Below are 19,961 nucleotides of genomic sequence, written 5' to 3'. Positions count from 1 at the left end.
TGAAATCCCATCTCTACTAAAAATACAAAAATTAGCCAGGTGTAATGGCGGACGCCTGTAATCCCAGCTACTCAGGAGGCTGAGGAAGGAGAATTGCATGAACCTGGGAGGCGGAGGTTGAAGTGAGCTGAGATCGTGCCACTGCACTCCAGCCTGGGCGATAGAATGAGACTCTGTTTCATACACACACACACACACAAAGTAATAATTATGTAATTTTTTTTTTTACAAATTTTAAATGATTTTTAAAAATATCCTCTCTTTTCTTTCTAAGTATTATTCAGAATCTAACCATATTTACTGTTACTTTGCTCCTTTTCTTGAAGAGAAAAATGTTAAACATCCATGGACCCAAAGGTGGAGATATTTCGTTTGATTCCTCTTCAGTCAGGATACATAAGGTTTACAGAGAAAACACAGATACCCAACAATAATTAATTTTTTCTACAATTTAGAACATAAGTTGGAATATGGAGCCTGCCAACATGCTCAACTCTGGTGATAAATTGTGTATGGTACATTCAGGTTTCCAGTTGGCCCAGGTTTTCTGGTATCTTGTCAGGACCTGTAATATTCCTACTGTTTTCTTTCAGCTGCAATTAATACTTCATGAGATAAATCAGACCAGGATGAAAGGTCAGTTCAGATGTTCAAAGGCAGAGAGGAATAAAAGGATGGTTATGAGATCTATGGAAGTGCTGAGAAGGGAAGAAAAATGGACAGAGAAAAGGTCTGTGGATAAATGAGTTCATTTACTTTGTCCATTGTGGTTGACACTTGGACCACACCCTGTGCACTCTGAACAAAAACATTCACTCACTGAGCCCTCACTCCCCTACAAATGTCAATAAGATAGTCTATTCACACATGGAATATACCTAAAATTACAACTCTTGCTTATTTCTCTGCATTCATGCCTGTATTAGTCAGGGTTCACCATAGAAACAGAAACACTAAGCTGTGAATTTATATGGAAAGAGACTTGAGAAATGTCTCATGTGATTTTGTAGACTGGCAAATCCAAAGTCTGCAAGGTGAGCCAAAAGGCTCTGGATTCAAGAAGGAGTCAATGTTATAGCTCAAGTCTGAAGTTTGTCTGCTGGTAGTATTCCCTTTTTTGGGGAATAAGTCAGTTTTTTCTTCTATTCAGTCTTTCAGCTGATTGAATAAGGTCCTCGTAGATATAAGTGAGTAGGAAAGAATTTATAGCCATGATTAGCTTGTTATTCTGATAACAACAAATAATACCAAAATACCTATTCTTTCAATAATAAACATTGATTAGTCAGTCATCCTACATGTGTATCATTGATTGAAGATTGCCATGCTCTGCAATGTCATTCAGGGATCCAGGCTATGGAAGCTCCATGAGTTGCTTTTTTCCCTTTTATTTTGGGGTGTTTACATGTGTGTGTGTGTGTGTGTGTTGTGCTGGGTTTGTCTGTTTTTTGTAGTGACAAGGTCTCACTATATCATGCAGGCTGGAGTGCTATGGTGCAATGGCACAATCTTGGCTCAATGCAACCTTCACCTCCTGAGCTCAAGTCATCCTCCCATCTTAGTTTCCCAAGTAATTGGGACTACAGGTGCACACCACCACACCCAACCTTTTTTTTTTTTTTTTTTTTGTATTTTTCTTAGAGATGGGATTTCACCATGTTGCCCAGGCTGGTGTTGAAGTCCTGGGCTCAAGTGATCTACCCACTTGGGCCTCCCAGAGTGCTGGGATTACAGGCATGAGACACCAAGGGCCTCCATCAGTTTTTAATGGCATTATTTGGCATATGCAGTTAAACAAGAATACAATAGACAACAGGGCACAGAAGTATGTGCATGACATATAACATGTATCGGTGCTAGTTTTTAATTGATCGTGTGAAAATGACCAAACTTTTCTTAGAAAAGTAGGGAAAAGTGGCCGGGTATGGTGGCTCACTCCTGTAATCCCAGCACTTTGGGAGGCCGAGGCAGGCAGATCATGAGGTCAAGAGATTGAGACCATACTGGCCAACATGATGAATCCTGTCTCTACTAAAAATACAAAAAAATTTAGCTGGACGTGGTGGCACACACCTGTGGTCCCAGCCACTCGGGAGGCTGAGGTGGAAGAATTGCTTGAACCCAGGAGGCGGAGGTTGCAGTGAGCCGAGATTGCTCCACTGCACTCCAGCCTGGTGACAGAGCAAGACTTCATCTCATAAAAAAAGAAAAAAAAAAAAAAGTAGGGAAAAGTGGAAAATTATGAAAGCATGAGGGTGACCTAGTGAATGATTATAATTAAACAGCATCATTTATTACTGTGACATGGTAAAAAGCCCCATAAAACTGCATACCTCAACCATACCTTAGCTTTCTGTTGAAACTGCTCTGTATAACCCAAATGTGAATAAGTAATTAAGGACTATAATCGCCACCTTACCCAGACGGTGTGTAAACAAATGCTAATCTTGATTTTTGTGAATCACTTAAAAAATAACCAGAACGTCAAAAAGGCCTCTGGCCCTTGGAATGTCCGGAGCTCCTCACCCCATCTTCGCCCAGGAATCCACTAGAATGTCCGGAACCCCCACACTGCCAGACCCTGTCCCACACCCTCACTCCCAAGGTGATTTTTATGGGTATAAAGGGTCTTCACACACTCCTTTGGGGGCCACGGGTTGGAGAGATGTGAGTCCTCCGTGGCCGCCGGCAATAAAGACCCTGCAATTTGGCATACTTTTGTCTTGGTGTTGACTTTCTATGCTCGGGCAAATACAACATTACCTTCCATGTCCTCACCTGCCTCAGTGGCAAGGTAACAGGACACGGACAGTTTAACCTCTATTATTCTCTGAAATCCATCCTCATCTGGCCTGTCTGGATTAGGAGCAGAAAGTGGTAATTAATTGATGGACTCTTAAGATTCAATGACATTTTGAGAACATTTTTTTAATGAGTTCACACTAAAGATCCTTTTATTTATAAAAATAATTTTATTTTTACCATTCACAATGACAGCTGCTAATCCTCATCTTGTCAGCCCAAATATGTTGAGCTTTCTAACTATCTTCCCCATCAGACTGCATTTCAAGAAGCTGCGTCCCAAGTCTCTGGATCTTTATTTTACTTGCTTAGGTCTTAAATATAAGATAGATTTAATCCCAGCTACGCAGGAGGCTGAGGCAGGAGAATTGCCTGAACCCCGGAGGAGGAGGTTTCGGTGAGCCGAGATCACGCCATTGCACTCCAGCCTGGGTAACAAGAGCGAAACTCCATCTCAAAAAAAAAAAAAGATAGATTTGACTAACAATTTTAGAACTCCATTGGAATTCTAAGTGTTCAGGCAAGCTGTAGAATGTATAACTGTAACTCACATTCTTTTTATTAGAATATTCTTGCTTAAGTAAACTGCATTAAGAATAATAGTGAATGAGTGCCCTCCTGGTACAGCAGAAGCTAGAAAGTACTGAAGCATTACTATTCCCCAGGGTTTATTGTTATGTAAGCTCTTGTTCAGCTTCCTTTGTTTTCTTTCACTTTTGAGAACTTAACTTTCGTTTCTCACTCAGCTTCTGTGGGGAAACGCATTTGTGGAGACCAGCCGTCTGGCTCATGAGTGAATCTGATCCACACCTTCTCCTGCCTTTCCCTCACTCTTCTCCCTTGATTCAAGACTCCTCCACTTTGGACTGAAGGTGAGTGCGGTGAGCTGAGGGAGCATAGAATGGGAGGCTTTTTTTTTTTTTTTTTTTTTTTGAGGCAGAGTCTGGCTCCTTCTCCAGGCGCCCGGCTGGAGTGCTGTGGCTCGCTCTCGGCTCACTGCAACTGCCAGGAGGCTTTGAGAAAATGAGAAGAACAGATTGATTGTGTTTGGGTGAGTTTAATTTGTGGTTCTGAAGCTGCTCTGCATAACCAAAAAGAGGCAGCTTGTGAACTGTCTGCTGAGATGGGAGAGGAAGAAAGCACTGAATTTGGGAGAGGAGTACCTTTAAAGAAGAGAGGTTTGCAGAAGCAAAAAGCCTTGTTTCATAGAGGGACCATTCATTTCTTGAACCTAGGTACCCCTATCACCTTCTTATTCTGTCATTTTGATTTTTCTACGTTGCCAACATTGATGAGAACATTCTCTTATTCAGAGGCAGCAAGTTTCTTCCTCTTTTCTCCCAAAGAAGCTTGTGCAGTGAAGCTCTGATTTTATTTTTCGTAAAGAGACCCATGATGAGGTTCAGCAGGGATGACAGCCCTTATCTGGACCTGGGTGTGGGGGGAAGGAGGCTTAGCTACTCATTCTTCAGGAGTAAGGCCCTTTCGAAGCGTATCCTTTTACTTGCCTTCTGGTAACTTCTTGGATGCAGTCCACAGCTTTCCTGATAAATTAGCAGCCCTTTGGTTCGTCTGATGAGAGAGGCTGTGGTACTGTCAGACTGCTGCCCGTCTCTGCAGATCCCCTTTGGTCACCTGCCTCTGAAGGCCCAGTCACAGGGAACTTGTTCTTCTGTGAGCGCCCATAGCTTACTCTTACCTCAGTAGTGCCTTATGGACCTCTGGTGTCCTCTCCTGCTTTAGAAGATGCTTTTTATTATTCTCAGTGCACCTTTTCATCTTGTGTTACCTCAACACCCTATTCAATTTTCCCTCTCACAGAGTTAAGGCAAGGAGTTGGTAATTTCTCCTGAGTCTTACCCTGATCGTATCTCTGAGCATTCTGTACCTTGATGCCTATGTCATCCATATTCTGATATGTACTTTTCTTTCTTTCATTTTTCAGAGGTCCAGGTAACTGTCTACTTATGTGTCTTTGCCGTACATCTTGTCAAGGTCCATATCTAGTATTTATTAATTGCCTACTCAAGTCTAGTACAGGGCCCAATAAATAAAAATGTACTTTTAATTTATTATTATTTTTTTTTTTTGAGATGGAGCTTCGCTGTTGTTGCCCAGTCTGGAGTGCAATGGCAAGATCTTGGCTCACTGCAACCTCCGTCTCCTGGGTTCAAGCAATTTTCCTACCTCAGCCTCCCAGGTAGCTGGGATTACAGGTGCCCACCACCACACCCGACTAACTTTTGTATTTTTAGTAGAGACAAGGTTTCACCATGTTGGCCAGGCTGGTCTCGAACTCCTGAGCTCATGCTCTGCTTGCCTAGGCCTCCCAAAGTGCTAGGATTACAGACTTGAGCCACCATGCCTGGCCTGAAGATATTTTTGATTAAATTCACAAAACAAAAGCATACAGCTATAGTAAAAATAAATTGCGGTCTATTTGATACATAATCAATATTAAATAACTGAAAGAGATTATACTCTAGGGAAAAGGAAGTAAACACGCAGTTGAAAAAAGGAGGTAAACAAGCAGTTCTAATGTAGCAAAAAGGTAGCAGCTACTGCAGGATAGATGTAAAACCAACAAAACAAAAGCAGGAAACCAAAAGGGTTGCGATAGGATAGGGTATTTGTAGTGCTCTTGTCAAGGGCTTTGCAATTTTAAATAGATTTCAGAGTAGGTCTCACTGTGAGAAAGTGATTTTGAGCAGTCTTCAATAAAATGATGGATTTAAGAAGTGATGAACTAACCATGAGAGAAAGCGATGAGACTGTGGTTGCTTTATGAAAACTGTCCTTTGTTACAAAATGACTCATCTGAGACATATTGACCAGAGAGTTAGAACTCTTGGAAAAAGGGTAATTAATGTGGGGAAAACTAAACCCTGGACATGTTAATGGGTCCTTGAAAAATGAACTCTGAGTTTAGAGGAATAAGAAGTGGTAACAATGTTTCTGAGTTTGCCAGGTTTCCGCATGCCTACTTTCTCCACTGGTAGTTCCTGACCCAGGGAATGGGGAAATTTAAAAGATGTTGGCTAGGCCAGGCATGGTGGCTCGTGCCTATGCCTAGCTAAAATCCCAGCACTTTCGGAGGCTGAGACAAGAGAATCACTTGAGTTCAAGAGTTCAAGATCAGCCTGGGCAATATAATGAGACCTCGTCTCAAAAAAAAAAAAAAAAAAAAGATATTGGTGGCTAAACACCTCATAGTAGTTTTTCTCCTTATGGTGTAGCCACTCTAATTTAATTTCATTTATTTTTTTTTTTTTCTGTTTTGAGACAGAGTCTCCCTTTGTTGCCCAGGCATGATCTTGGCTCACTGCAACCTTTGCCTCACAAGTTCAAGCAATTCTCCTGCCTCAGCCTCTTGAGTGAGTTGTTGGGACTACAGGTACCTGCTACCAGGCCTGGCTAAGATTTGTATTTTCTTAGTAGAGACAGGGTTTTACCGTATTGTCCAGGCTGGTCTCAAACTCCTGACCTCAGGTGATCCGCCCACCTTGGCCTCCCAAAATGCTGGGGGCTTGAGCCACCATTCCCAGACATTTTTTTTTGAGATGGAGTCTCACTCTGATACCAGGCTGTAGTGCAGTGACACAGTCTGGGTTCACTGCAACCTCTGCTTCCGGTTCAAGTGATTCTTCTGCCTCAGTCTCCTGAGTAGCTGGGACTACAAACATGTACCACTATGTCCGGCTAATTTTCTTTTTGGATTTTTTAGTAGAGATGGGGTTTCACCATGTTGGCCAGGGTGGTCTCCATCTCTTGACCTCGTGATCTGCCTGCCTCGGCCTCCCAAAGTGCTGGGATTACAGATGTGAGCGATCATGTCCAGCCCATTTGTTTTAAAATCTAAACTGTACAGATACAGAAAGCTTCTGTGTAGTTAGAATATTCTGAAATAAGGAAGCTATGGATCTAGTTAGCCTTAACCATGCCATAAAAATTACATTCGTACCACCTTCAAAAGGGAGTATGCATTTTGTTTATGTGCCTGTCTATCTGTCTTAGGTTGGAAAAGTTTCAATGGGGCAACATTTCTTCAATGTTAGGATAAAGAATGAATAAATGAAGAAAAATAAGCACTTGTATTAGTTTTCTAGAGTTGCCATAGAAAAAATACCAAAAATGTCGTTTTAAATAGCAGGAATATATTGCCTTACAATTCTGGAGGCTAGTTATCCAAGTTAAAACGTGTTGGCAGGGCTGGTTCCTTCTGAAGGCTGTGAAGGAGGCATCTACTCCATGCCTCTCTTCTAGCTTCTAATAGTTTCCTGGAAACCTTTGGCATTCCTTGGCTTACAGGTGCATCACCCTGATCTCCGCTTTCTTCTTCACCCTGGCATATTCTTTGTGTGTAAATTTCCCTTTTTGATAAGGACACAGGTCTACCCTAATGATCACATGATAACCTAAGTGTATTTAAATATGCTAGTTTCAAATAAGAGAACATTCACACATTAGGACTTCAACATTATTTGGGGAGAAACACTCCATCCCATAGTAGCATTCATTGTGTTTGAAATGGGACAGACTTTATCTCTCCATTACATATTCTCAATATATTTGGCCTCCTTTATGAATTGAGACTTTTCTCTGATGACCAACAGATGTTTCTTTGAAATATATATTCATTGAGTGTATGTCATGTGTGTGATTCCATAACTATTTTAGCTTCTTTTCCTCTTCCCTACAGACATACGCCTTTAAGTTCCTATCCTCATCCTTGTCATATGTCCAGGCCAAAGTGAAATTTCAACATTTAAAACCACAGCATGCCCCAGAACTGCATAGGTTTGGATCTCTCCATTTCTATACCCCCATAGCATTGGGCATCAATATAGCTCTTGTAGCCTTCACCTTTGTTATCTGTTTAAATCTGTGCAGTAGTGGAGAGAACTCTGAAGGAGGACCTTGGGGACAATACATTCACTCTTTACCTATTAGATTAGAATGAGTGATCTTTGTAAGTCACTTGATTCCATTGGCACACCTGAAGAAGGGGAGTATTCTTATTTCTCAAGGGTTTTGTATGAAGAATAAATAAGTCACAGTGATTTCTAAATTGTAACTGGTTATAAAATTGTTCACAGTGGTGATGGTGGTGGTCGTGGTGTGTGTGTGCGTATGTTTGTGGGGCATGAGTGTGAGGGCCTGGGAGGACTTGCTATGGGTAGATGTATTAGGATGTAAATGCTTCTTCACTGGAAACCATAATTGTGGCCCTAAGCTCAGCTATTGGGAGACTGCTAATTAATGGAAAGAAAAGTTAAAAATCTGATTAAAAGGTATAATCATCTATGGAGGGATAAGGAAGTTCTAGCTTTATGTATTCGTTTAGCATTTTACTTCTGTATGTGATTCACTCTTCTAGGTATAGAGGATATATCAATGAACAAAAATAGTACCAGGTCTGTGCATGGGTTACTTTTCAGGAGGAAGAGGTAGACATTTACATAACAATGTTATATATTACATCTAAAAATAAGATAAACCAAATGTACAGTGAGTGATATTGCTGGTGGTTTTCTTGTAAGTAAGTTATAGCATGACCTTCTAAGAAGAGGACATGTAAGAGGAGATTGAATTAAATGTAAGAGTGAGTCTTGCTCTTGCTGACATCAGGGGGAGGATCATTTTATGCAGAGAGAAGAGGAAGTGCAAAAGTGTTGAGGCAGTCATAGATTTGACAGTTTAATTGAGGAGGTGTTTTTGATGTTGGGGAAAAAGGCAGAGTAGATCAACCTTAATAGTGCAAGTAAAATAAGTTAGACACCAAAGACCCCATATATTCTGTTTTTATGAATTGGTTAAAAACCTAAAAGATTTTAGTGGTTGCCTGGAGCTTGGAATCAGAATAGGAGTGATGGCATTAGGTTGTGGGTTTTTCTTTTTTCAGGTGGTAGAAATGGTTTAAAATTGAGTTACATTAATAGTTACATGATTCCACAAATTATGAGATTATACACTTAAAATGAGCGCATTTGATGCTATGTAAATACAACTCAGTAGCTTAAAACTAGTGAATTATGCACATACTAGGGATACAATCATGCCATTCAGAGAGAAAAGCATGTGTGCAAGCCCAGGGGCAGGAGTGTGTTTAGTGCATTTAACATGGAAAATGTGTTTTGGGTTGGGGGACAAAGGGCAGGACAAATGATGGGTTAAACAAGGCTTTTGGTAGAAGAGCCTCAATCCTCTCCCGTAGAAAAAGAGAAAATAACCATAGTTGCTTTGATGGGATAAAATTTGTCCTGAGACAAAAATTAAGAATAAAGTGTTTGAAATTACTACAAAGTCCTTTTTATTCTGTCATTGGTTTATTCTTCATGTCTTTCTTTTCTCCTTTCTCTGTTAAATATTAATGTTTTGTCATGTGGTAAATCTCGGTAAAATCAGTATTCTTTCTATTCCCTCTTTTCTTATCCTGTTCTTTTCAGTATTCCCAGCGCCACAGGAGTTCGTGACCAAGAACTTCAAGGGTCAAGACAGAAAGAAGCCAAGGGAGTGGTGCAATGGAATTATCAGTAAAGGTAGACATAGGGAAGGAGGTGACCTGCCCCATCTGCTTAGAGCTCCTGTCAGACCCTCTGAGCATAGATTGTGGCCACAGCTTCTGCCATGCCTGCATCACTGCAAAGAACAAGTCAATGATCATCTCAGGAGGGCAAAGCAGCTGTCCTGTGTGTCAGACCAGATTCCAGCCTGGGAACCTCCGACCTAATCGGCATCTGGCCAACATAGTGCAGAGAGTCAGGGAGGTCAAGATGAGCTCAGAGGAGAAGCAGACAAGAGATGTCTGTGAACACCATGGAAAAAAACTCCAGATCTTCTGTAAGGAGGATGGAAAAGTCATTTGCTGGGTTTGTGAACTGTCTCAGGAACACCAAGGTCATCAAACATTCCTCATACACGAGGTGGTCAAAGAATGTCAGGTAGGTTCCAAGGTAGAGGAAGCAAGAGCAGAGAGCAGAATATGGCACCTGATATGAAATCTCCACTTTTCTTTTTAATCCTTTTTTATTCCCCTATCACCAGAACTGAGAGCCATGTGATCTCTTTCCATATTCTTTGCTTAGTTTCTGAAGCTTGAAGGATGTTGCTACGCATTGTTTCTATTTAAAGACAAATACAAATTTTAGCAAAGAATTGTTGAATGAATGGAGAGTTGCTGTATAAGATAAGTTCTATATGGCACTCTGAGCAGAAAGGTGTTTTTGGGAACATGTCTGGTTAGATGTGGGAAGAGTGGCAATGAGAGGAAGTCTTTCGTTACTGCAGGGTCTGCTTTTTCTCTAGGAAAAGAATGACGCTACCCTTGATAAGGGGATGGTGACTTTGTTGGAAGTAAATGTTCGGTGCTGCCATGTGAACATAGCACTGAGGCAAAAGTTTTCTCAGCAAGGCAAATTTACTTCTATAGAAAGGTGCATCTCATGGATGGAGCAATGGCGAGAGTATACTGGACAAGGGAGGGGAAGAGGGTCTTATTCCTAATGCAGCTAGTCCCTACTGCTATGTCCTTTCCCCTATTGGCTAGGGTCGGACCACATGTCTAAGTTAATTCTAATTGGCTATTTTAAAGAGAGTAAGGATATGAGCCAGAGGGGCAGGGTGAGTAGTTGGGGCAGGAAAGAGGGTTACAGAACAGGTGACTAAGGTTGCCTAAGGACAGAACAGGTGACTAAGAATGCCTAAGGACAGAATAGGTAATAGAAGCTAGGAGGGGGTTGTTTACTGAAACTAGGGGCAAGGAGGCATAACGAACAAGGAAGTTAAACTTTAAAATGCAGAACAAAGAACAGGGAAGCTGAACATACCTGACATACTGGTACTTTAGAGAGGAATTTAGAACTCATTGATCTTAACGATTTTTCTCCCTCTTGAATTTTAAAGGAAGTTAACAGGTTAAACTTTGAAGAGGAATTTACTGTATCCTACAACTTCCATCATCCGGGAATAAAGAATACATTCATCTCCTCAGATTTTCCTCCACGCCATAGGTTCTAATCACCAGCCTCACTGTCTGTAAACTACTCCCTTCTGAGAACCACCCAATTTCTTCCTTGCTATCCTCTATCCAGGTGCTGAGAAAGCTCGTAACTTGACTCTATTATAATTTCTTTCTCACAGGAAAGGCTGCAGGCAGCCTTGCAGAGGCTGATAAAGGAGGATCAAGAAGCTGAGAAGCTGCAAGTTGACATTGGACAAGAAAGAACCAGCTGGAAGGCAGGAAGAGACACTTCCTAAGGATCATTAGACAGATAACTGAGCAGGACCTTGGGCTCTAGCATAAGGAGACCCTTCTTCTTTGCTACACTAGAATTAATGAGTGTGGAAGCCATTTGATTAGGTCTCATTTCATTCCTTCCCTGTTGGAGTTTGAGGCCTGGAGAGTAAACATATCATAAATTAACACAGTATTTGGAAGTGAAAGCATGGAGGGAAATAAAAAAGCTTCCTGTGACTCCTGTGTCCCATTTGTGTCATCAGGTTTGAGGTACCAATCCTTCCAGCAAACCCCCTGGGAAAAGACCCAGGATTCCGTTTAGGGGGTTTGGATAGAGGAATTTAAGACACAGAAAGGCAAGTTTGTCCAGGACAAGATGTCTACAATCCATGCCTCACCCAGGCATCACATTTTGTCTCAGATTAGGCCTCAATAAAACAGACTTGAGTATATTGCTTTGGGAGGAGCTCAGGTTAAAAAGTAGAAAAACATGGCTTCACTAGAAATTGCTTATTGGCTTTTGCCTACTATTCCTTTTGAGAACTCCCTGAGAAAACAGTTCTTATCCTGGCTCCCAGGATAAGAACTCATACGAAGCAGGCCTTCAGTCAGCCAGACTGACTGCCTCTTTCTCTTCTCATTCCCAAGAATTATATCCAGACTGAGAGACAGAAGATTCTGAAAGGGTTCAATGAAATGAGAGTCATCTTGGACAGTGAGGAGCAGAAAGAGCTGCAAAAGTTGGAGGAAGGTGAGGTGAATGTGCTGGATAACCTGGCAGCAGCTAAAGACCAGCTGGTCCAGCAGAGGCAGTATGCCAGCAAGCTTATCTCAGATCTCCAGCGGCGGTTAAGGGGGTCATCAGTAGAGATGCTGCAGGTAAGACCTGGGATGGAGCACCTATCTACATATGAGATTAGGGGAAAAACACAGAGGCTGACTTTCCTTTCCTTCCCAGTCCCTAGGCTTTCTAGGTGACATTAAATGGTCCCTTTGGCCCAGCAGTGCCCCCTTTATGCCAGTCATTTCAGGGGTCATGAAGATAGTTAAATATATGAATAGCAAGGGAGATTACCATTGTTATTTACTTATGATAGGCAGTGTAAAAATTTGAGCTTGTAGAGAAGATTCTTTGTACTATAAGCAAATCAGTTTTAGAACTTTCCAATCACTTCAAAAATATTTCTCATGCCTGTTTCTATCTCCATATCTGTTTTTATCTCCACTTCCTGGCAACAATCTGTTTTGTCTGTATTAATTGGCTTCTCTGGACCGTTCAATATAAATTGAATTATACAACATGTAGTCTTTTGCATCTAGCATCTTTCACTTAGCATAATATTTTGAGGTTTATTCACATTGCAGTATGTATGAGCATTTTTCTCTTTCTTATTGCTAATGCTATTCCGTTATCTGAATACGTAATATTATGTTTATGTATTCACTACTGGGTGACTATATGAATATTTTCCAGTTAGGGACTGTTAAGAATAATGCTACAGTAAGCATTCACTTACATGTTCTCATACAAACATGTTTTCATTTATCTCGAGTAGATTTTAAGAGTGTTGTGTGTTGTTTATGTATAATTTTTAAGTTATACTGTTTTCCAAAGTTGTTACTCATTTTATATTCCTGTAAGCAATATAAAAAGTTTCTAGATTCTTCACATCCTTGCCTGTACTTACGCTGCCTGCTTTTTTTGTTGTTACAGCCTTTCTAGTGGGAATGTATTGGTATCTCAATGTATTTGCTTTATCCTAATAACTAATACTGCTGAAAGGCTTCTTATTTCCACATGTAGATTCTATACTTTTTTTGAGAGTTTTTCCTTTTTTTATTTTTGGTGCTATTGCATTTTTAAAAAAAATTTAATTCTTCATTACTGGCACATAGCAAAGGTGTAGCACATAGAAAAAATGTCAATTATGCAACTTATGCAACTTATTAGTTATAGAAGAGATTTTTTTAATATCAATTCTTTGGCATTTTCTACATAGAAAATCATGTCATCTGAGAATGAAGTTTTATTTCATACTTTGAAGTTTATATAGTTTTTCATTTGTCTTTGCTTGTTTTATTGCACTAGCTAGGACTTCTAGTACAATGTTCAATAGGCATGGTGAGAGGGAATAATATCCTTTCCTTTTTTCTGAACTTAGGAGGAAAGTACTCAGTCTCTTCCTCTTAAGTATGATGTTACCTCTATAGGAGTCTCTCTTTTATTTTGTTTTATTTTTAGACTTTTAATGAAGTTGAGAAACTTCCTCTTTTTTTTTTTGAGATTTAGTCTTGTTTTGTGACCCAGGCTGGAGAGCAGTGGCACGATCTTGCTCACTGCAAACTCCGGTTCCTGGGTTCAAGCAATTCTCATGCCTCAGCCTCTCAAGTAGCTGAGATTACAGGCACATGCCACCATGCCCAGGTGATAGTTTTTGTGTGTTTTTAGTAGAGATGGGGCTTCGCCATGTTGGCCAGTCTGGCCTCAAACTCCAGTCTGGTCTCAAACTCCTGACCTCGGGTGATCTGCCCACCTTGGCCTCTCAAAGTACTAGGATCACAGGTGTGAGCCGCCTCCCGAGTAGCTGGGATTACAGGCACACGCCACTATGACCAGCTAATTTTTGTATTTTTTTTTTTTTTTAGTAGAGATGGGGTTTCACCATGTTGGCCAGGATGGTCTCAATCTCCTGACCTGGTGATCCTTTCACCTCTGCTTCCCAAAGTGCTGGCATTACAGGTGTGAGCCACTGTGCCTGGCCAAGGATGTTCTCTTTTATTACCAGTTTGTTGAGAGGATTTGTCTGAATAGATGTTGATTTTCTTGCTGAATTTTAGGACTCATTTATAGATTCTGGATATTAATACCTTATCAGATATATGATTTGTAAATATGCTTTCCCATTCTGTGGAATGGCTTTTCACTCTCTTCATAGTGTTCTTGATAACTTGGTGATTTTTTAAAGTTTAATTTTGGTAAAGGCCTATTTTTTTTTCTCACATTGCCTTTACTGTTTTTATCATAGCCAACAAATCACTACCAAATCCAATATCATGCACTTCCCCCTTTTTTTCTAGGAGTTTTATAGCTTTAGGTCTTTGATTCGTTTTTAGTTATAGTATTTATATGGTGTAAGTTATCCATTTTTGATGTTACTGTAGCCATTGTATTATGTTGTGCCATTTTTGGGAAATAGTTTGGTAGTAAGAGTGAAGAGGTGGCAGACAGCTGAGGAATGGACCATAGTGGACAATATTTGTTTGTCTGTCCAACCTCTATTCCTTTTGATTGTTTCTTTATAATACTTCTTTGAGGAACCATCCCTACCCTGTCTCATTCCAGATAGTTGGTTAAGGTTGACAAAATTAGTAGCATTAGGCATGTATATGTTACTCAGTTCTGGGTAAACCATTATATCCAATTCTTCTCTTTTTACCAACCCTACAGTCATTATTTTTACATAGATACTTGACCCAATTCATACTGATCGTTTGCATGCCTTAGTATTTTACTGTCATAAGTAAAAGGAGAATTTGTCTTTCGTGATGGATATTATATCAAGGATAATAATTTAAACCAGGAGATTCAAGCTGATACCATAATTAATCTGAAAAAAAGTCAACATAATAGGTATAAAATATAATTTGTAGAAGAAAAACCAGATTCTGATGGCAAGATTTTAGCTTAAAAACCTAACTATAAGTAAAATTATACTTGATCCCTTGAATTCGTTTTTTAAAAATGTAAACGAGTTTTAGCTGGGTTTTGTCTTATAACAACAAAAAAGCTAATACAGACAGTAAAACTATTTCTGAGGGTGTAAAGTCAACTGGAGGTCAATTCTTTGTTGGTATAAAGGGGGTCAGATCAGACAGAGGGAGACCAAATATACTGGCACATACTTGTTCAAAAAAATAAAGGAAATAATCGTTATGGTGAGGAAGAAAAGATAGCTGAAAACAATTTAAAACATAAACTAGACTAGGTTAATAAAATGTTGAAATCCAGGATAAAATTTTATAGTTTCTAAGATGATAACTAAGTGGATATTACTATTCTAGACAGTGGGGCGTAAGTAGTTGGGAACTAGTAAGTTACATTTAAGACTTACTCAGTTACTTGTTCTGTGGCTTGTTTCATACTGAAAAATGGATGAGATCACTTATGGTAGAGTTTAGTCAGCATGTAGAGTGAGTACAGGGAGGCCAGACAAACTTTTACTTGAAATGTTTGCTTGCTTTTACTCACAGCAAAAGTACACTTCTTAAGGACTGTTGTTATTAATTTTTCATAATTGAACCCATAAAACCTGAAAAAATATCTGTCAAACAGATTTCGCCATTTTGTGTCTGTTGATGTATAAAATAAAAACACAATGAATTAATATGGTTATCTCATTAAAAATGTATAAAAACAGTGGAGCTCCTCCCTCTCTTTTGTATATATTCCTTCTTGAGATACTTGAAGCATCTTGCTAACACCCTTATCTGAGTCCTCTGTAGTGGTCAGTCTGGATCTTATCTCCACACTTTGTCCCCAGTCTGTGACCATCTGTTTATTCCCACCATATCAAGGGATGATAAAAGTGAGGGGAGGAAGGTGGATAAAACTTTCTGTAAGAGAGGAGGGCCTATCGCTCTTTTGAGCATTGCTAGACAAAATACAGGATGCTCAGTTAAAGTTTAATTTCAGATAAAGGAAACATAATATGTTTAAGAGTATCTTAAATATTGCAGCGATCATACATATAACAAAAAAAAATGTATTGTTTATCCCAAATTGAAATTGAACTAGCCACTTTTATGTTTTAAATCTGGCAACCCTAATTTTGACTCATGTTTTCTATCTTTTCCCCAGGATGTGATTGACGTCATGAGAAGGTATATATGGAAGAGAGATATGGTCTTATTTGTCTGAAAAGAGGATTATAGTCCTGGGATATATTGTCAATCAGAACAACTTAAAAAATTACAAGGCTAGGAAATTTGTGTATTAAGTTATCCCAAACTGCTAATCACAGGTTAAAGTTTTCAATTGTAAGAAATTTAGGTGTTGGGAGGTCACAGAGTTAGGAGGCCTTAGGAATAAGAGTTTGCAATATCAGAACCCCATGACTTCAGTCACTATATTCAAACCTCTGTCTGTTGTTTCCATACAGCATAGATGCCTGTCTTATTGCAGCGAGGATCTGCCCTCTTTCTATGCCAGACTCAAATTTTCCAAACACCATACCCTTATATTTGCATTTCTCCCAGAGAATAAAATAAACAATAACTTTCTAGGTGGTGCTTTTTAGATTTCTGCAGAAATAGATTCGAGTCTTGAGCAACAGTGACTTTGGTCCTGGTGCCAATATAATCTTTTCTTGCTCACATACTTTACTATCTTGTAGGAAAAAATAATATTTTGTGTCTAAAGTTGCCCACCTACTTAGCAGCATCAAAGTTTTTTTAAACACATGAAAATCAGACTACTATTAATTAATTTAATCATTGTAATTTCTTCTTTGCCCAGAGAGCTTGCAACCTCAGACATTATTCTCTAGGCCTCATATTGGGATAACAGATTTTGGAAAACATTTAGCTTTTCAATATAGGACTCCCTCAACCACACAGTAGACGACAGATTCTGTGACCTCCTTAATGACCATCTCTCTGGGAAGCCACATCTCTGGCCTCTTTCTGGAGGACCCACTGAGATGGCAATGACTTTTCCAAATATTAAGTAAGTTTTTTAGAGGTACTGGATATCTTTTAAAAGCATTATTGGCCAGGTGTGGTGGCTCATGTCTATAATTCTAGCACTTTGGGTGGCTAAGGCAGGCGGATCACTTGAGGTCAGGAGTTCAAAAACAGCCTGGCCAACATAGTGAAACCCTGTCTCTATTAAAATCACAAAAATATTAGCCAGGCATGGTGGCAGACACCTGTAATCCAAGCTACTCGGGAAGGTGAGGCAGGAGAATCGCTGGAACCCCGGAGTTGGAGGTTGCAGCAAGCTGAGATCATGCCACTACACTCCAGCCTGGGCAACAGAGCGAGACTCTGTCTCAAAAAGAAAAGAAAAAACATTATTATTTTATCTAATTTTATATTCATTTTTAAGAGGTAGAAAGCATGGGGCAATTATTGTATTTCAAAGGGAAGAAAGTGAACATCTTTGAAGTGAAGACCTTTCCAAGGTTACACAGAAAGGAAGTAGGCAGACAGGTAGACATGAGCACGTTTCTAAGGGCTCCAGTGTTAGGTGTCTTCCTTCTACTGTCCTCAGGGAATAGGGTCCAAGTGCATCACTATGGTGAAAGGTGAAAGAGATAGTGGTCTTGGATGGAGAGAAAATAGGGCAAAAGTGTAATGGTTATCAATTTTTTTTATCACTAGGAGTGAAACTTGGATATTGAAGAAGCCAAAATCTGTTTCCAAGAAACTAAAGAATGTATTCCAAAAACCAGATCTGAGTGGAATGCTGCAAGTTCTGAGAGGTAAGGGGATTCAGGGGAAGGCTGTGTGTGGAATTCTTAGTATCAGGGCTCAACAGGGGAGCTGGTGGTTTTTTTTTTTTTTTTTTTTTTTTTTTTTTTAGGTTAGGGTATAGGAGAGGAGGTGGGCCAGAGAAGGAGGAAAATCCTGTGCTGTAGATGTGGCCCTATCTCAGGGGGAATGGCCAGGTGTCTGATTCCTCCTCTCATTCGCCAGTGCATAGGATCCCAGTATTCCCCTTTACTTCCCCTCCTCTTCAGGAGAAGATACAGGTGCCAGTGCTTACTCATTTGCTTCTAACAACATCACTGAAACTTTTGTCATTTCAGAGCTGACAGATGTCCAGTGCTACTGGGGTAAGATGATATGGACCTCAAATCACCTACTTTGAGAATTGTGGTTACTATTAGATCTCATAATCTGAGTTCCATGTGTTCCTCCCCAAACTTGCCTATACCCTATAATTCTTAAGTGTCCTACTAACTTCTGACTTATCAACACAAGTTCTGTTTGATATTGACACAAGTTCTGTTTTCATTATGTGTCTTCTCAATACCATCAAGACACATCTATCCCATATCTTTCCCTTGACTCTACAATTTTTTCTACAGTGGATGTGATGCTGAATCCAGGCAGTGCCACTTCGAATGTTGCTGTTTCTGAGGATCAGAGACAAGTGGCAACTGTACGCACCAGCATGTTTAAGAATTCAAATCCACGAGATTTTTCTGCTTTTGGTGTCTTGGGCTGCCAATATTTCTCTTCAGGGAAATACTACTGGGAAGTAGATGTGTCTGGAAAGAGTGCCTGGATTCTGGGTGTACATAGTAAAATAAGTAATCCGAATAAAAGGAAGAGCCCTGGGTTTACTTTTGACCCAAGTGCAAATTCTTCAAGTATTTACTCCAAATACAGACCTCAATATGGCTACTGGGTTATAGGATTACAGGATACATCTGAGTATAATGCTTTTGAGGATTCCTCCTCTTCCGATCTCAAGGTTTTGACTCTCTTTATGGCTGTGCCTCCCTGTCGTATTGGGATTTTCCTAGACTATGAGGCAGGCATTGTCTCATTTTTTAATGTTACAAACCATGGAGCACTCATCTACAAGTTCTCTAGATGTTGCTTTTCTCAGCCCGCTTATCCGTATTTCAATCCTTGGAACTGCCCAGTCCCCATGACCCTGTGCCCACCAAGCTCCTGAGTGTTCTCATTTCCCTTACCCACTTCTGCAGAGTAGCCCTTGTGCTGAGACTCAGATTCTTCACTTGAGTTCATCTCCACTGTGACCATCTCTTCCTTTCTTTTCCCTTCTTTTACTTAGAATGTCTGTATTCATTTGCTACAGCATCCATAACAAAGCATCATAGACTGGTGACTTAAACTGTAATTGTATTGTCATACTGTAGGCTAGAAATCCAAAATCTAGGTTCCCACAGAGTTGGTTCTTTCTGAGGTCTGCAAGGGAAGACTGTGTTCCGTGCCTCTCTCCTTGGCTTGTAGATGCCATCTTGTCCCTATGACTCTTCACATTGTCTTTATGTACATCTCTGTGCCCAAGTTTTTGCTTTTTATTAAGACACCAGTCATACTGGCTCAGGACCCACTGCTAATGACTTAATGAAATCATTTTAATTTTATATTCTCTACGAAGACCTTATTTCCAAATAAGGTAATATTCGGAGGTATTGGGAATTAAAACTCCAACATATAAATTTGAGGAAGTCGCAGTTTAACTCATAACAGTCTTGCTCTTTCTTGCAAGAGATGCTTGCAATCTCTTGCAAGAAAGATATTATTCCTAATATCTTGGTTTCACTACTAGTAAATATTATTATCGTTATTATTTTTGCATTTGCTAGGGAAACACACCTAATCCCTCCTATAGAAAGAACAATATTGCTGTAATTCCTTTGAACTCTCTTTTCTTCTTCGTTTCCTCTACCACTTAAAAGACTGGAGAGGAGAAATTTGTCAACTCATATCCACATTATCTAGCAAAGTACATAGGAATTTGTTACTAAATAGTGCATCCTTAAGATTGTGTTGGTTTACGAGTGACACTCCATAGTCATCACATAATTAAAGCAGGAAGTCCATAGTAATTTATATACTAATAGTGGATTTTTAATGCTCTGAGTTTCTGAGATCAAATTTTATCTTTTCACTTACAAGTTCTATAATCTTAAGTAATTTACTTAATGTATATTGGTGTATTTTCCTAAAACTAAAATTGGTGTTTAAGACTGTATCTAATTCTTTACTTTGAGAAACAAACTTTTATTAAATGTAAGGCATTTTCTATGAATTTTAAATATAAAAATAAATATTGTTCTAATTATTACTGAAAAAAATGTCAGCCATTTCGATGTCTTGGAAAACAATTGTTTTGTTTTTGTTCTGTATTCTTTTTGCTTTAATAAAATAATACTTGGCTCTA

The 19,961-nt window shown here is 39.6% G+C and overlaps 1 protein-coding gene across 3 annotated transcripts; it reads left to right on the top strand.

Annotated features, from left to right (window-relative positions):
* The first annotated feature begins 3,522 nt into the window (after window positions 1-3,522).
* TRIM22 (tripartite motif containing 22) lies at window positions 3,523-19,961 on the top strand. 3 transcript variants are annotated; one of them, XM_017507270.2, is made up of 9 exons: window positions 3,523-3,674; window positions 3,762-3,853; window positions 9,249-9,743; window positions 10,942-11,037; window positions 11,687-11,917; window positions 15,897-15,919; window positions 17,420-17,520; window positions 17,848-17,874; window positions 18,130-19,961. In XM_017507270.2, the coding sequence occupies exons 3-9, from the start codon at window positions 9,324-9,326 to the stop codon at window positions 18,723-18,725; spliced, it is 1,494 nt and encodes a 497-aa protein (XP_017362759.1). In that variant the 5' UTR covers window positions 3,523-3,674; window positions 3,762-3,853; window positions 9,249-9,323; the 3' UTR covers window positions 18,726-19,961. The 3 variants fall into 3 exon arrangements, with proteins under 3 accessions (XP_017362759.1, XP_017362757.1, XP_017362758.1); XM_017507268.1 differs by lacking the exon at window positions 3,762-3,853; XM_017507269.2 differs by lacking the exon at window positions 3,762-3,853 and having other exon boundaries at window positions 3,524-3,674; window positions 9,266-9,743.

The sequence above is a fragment of the Cebus imitator genome, unplaced genomic scaffold (genome assembly GCF_001604975.1).
Source record: "Cebus imitator isolate Cc_AM_T3 unplaced genomic scaffold, Cebus_imitator-1.0 Scaffold370, whole genome shotgun sequence".
In the NCBI taxonomy this organism is placed as follows: Eukaryota; Metazoa; Chordata; class Mammalia; order Primates; family Cebidae; genus Cebus; species Cebus imitator.
This window is presented reverse-complemented; position numbering and strand designations above follow the sequence as displayed.

What these genes read in the sequence shown, in the direction of transcription:
- TRIM22 (XM_017507268.1), top strand. Translation starts at nt 9,324, where the DNA reads ATGGAATTATCAGTAAAGGTAGACATAGGGAAGGAGGTGACCTGCCCC. An exon ending in AGGTGGTCAAAGAATGTCAG is followed by an intron (nt 9,744 to 10,941) that starts GTAGGTTCCAAG and finishes TCTTTCTCACAG; the next exon opens with GAAAGGCTGCAGGCAGCCTT. An exon ending in AAGAAAGAACCAGCTGGAAG is followed by an intron (nt 11,038 to 11,686) that starts GCAGGAAGAGAC and finishes CTCATTCCCAAG; the next exon opens with AATTATATCCAGACTGAGAG.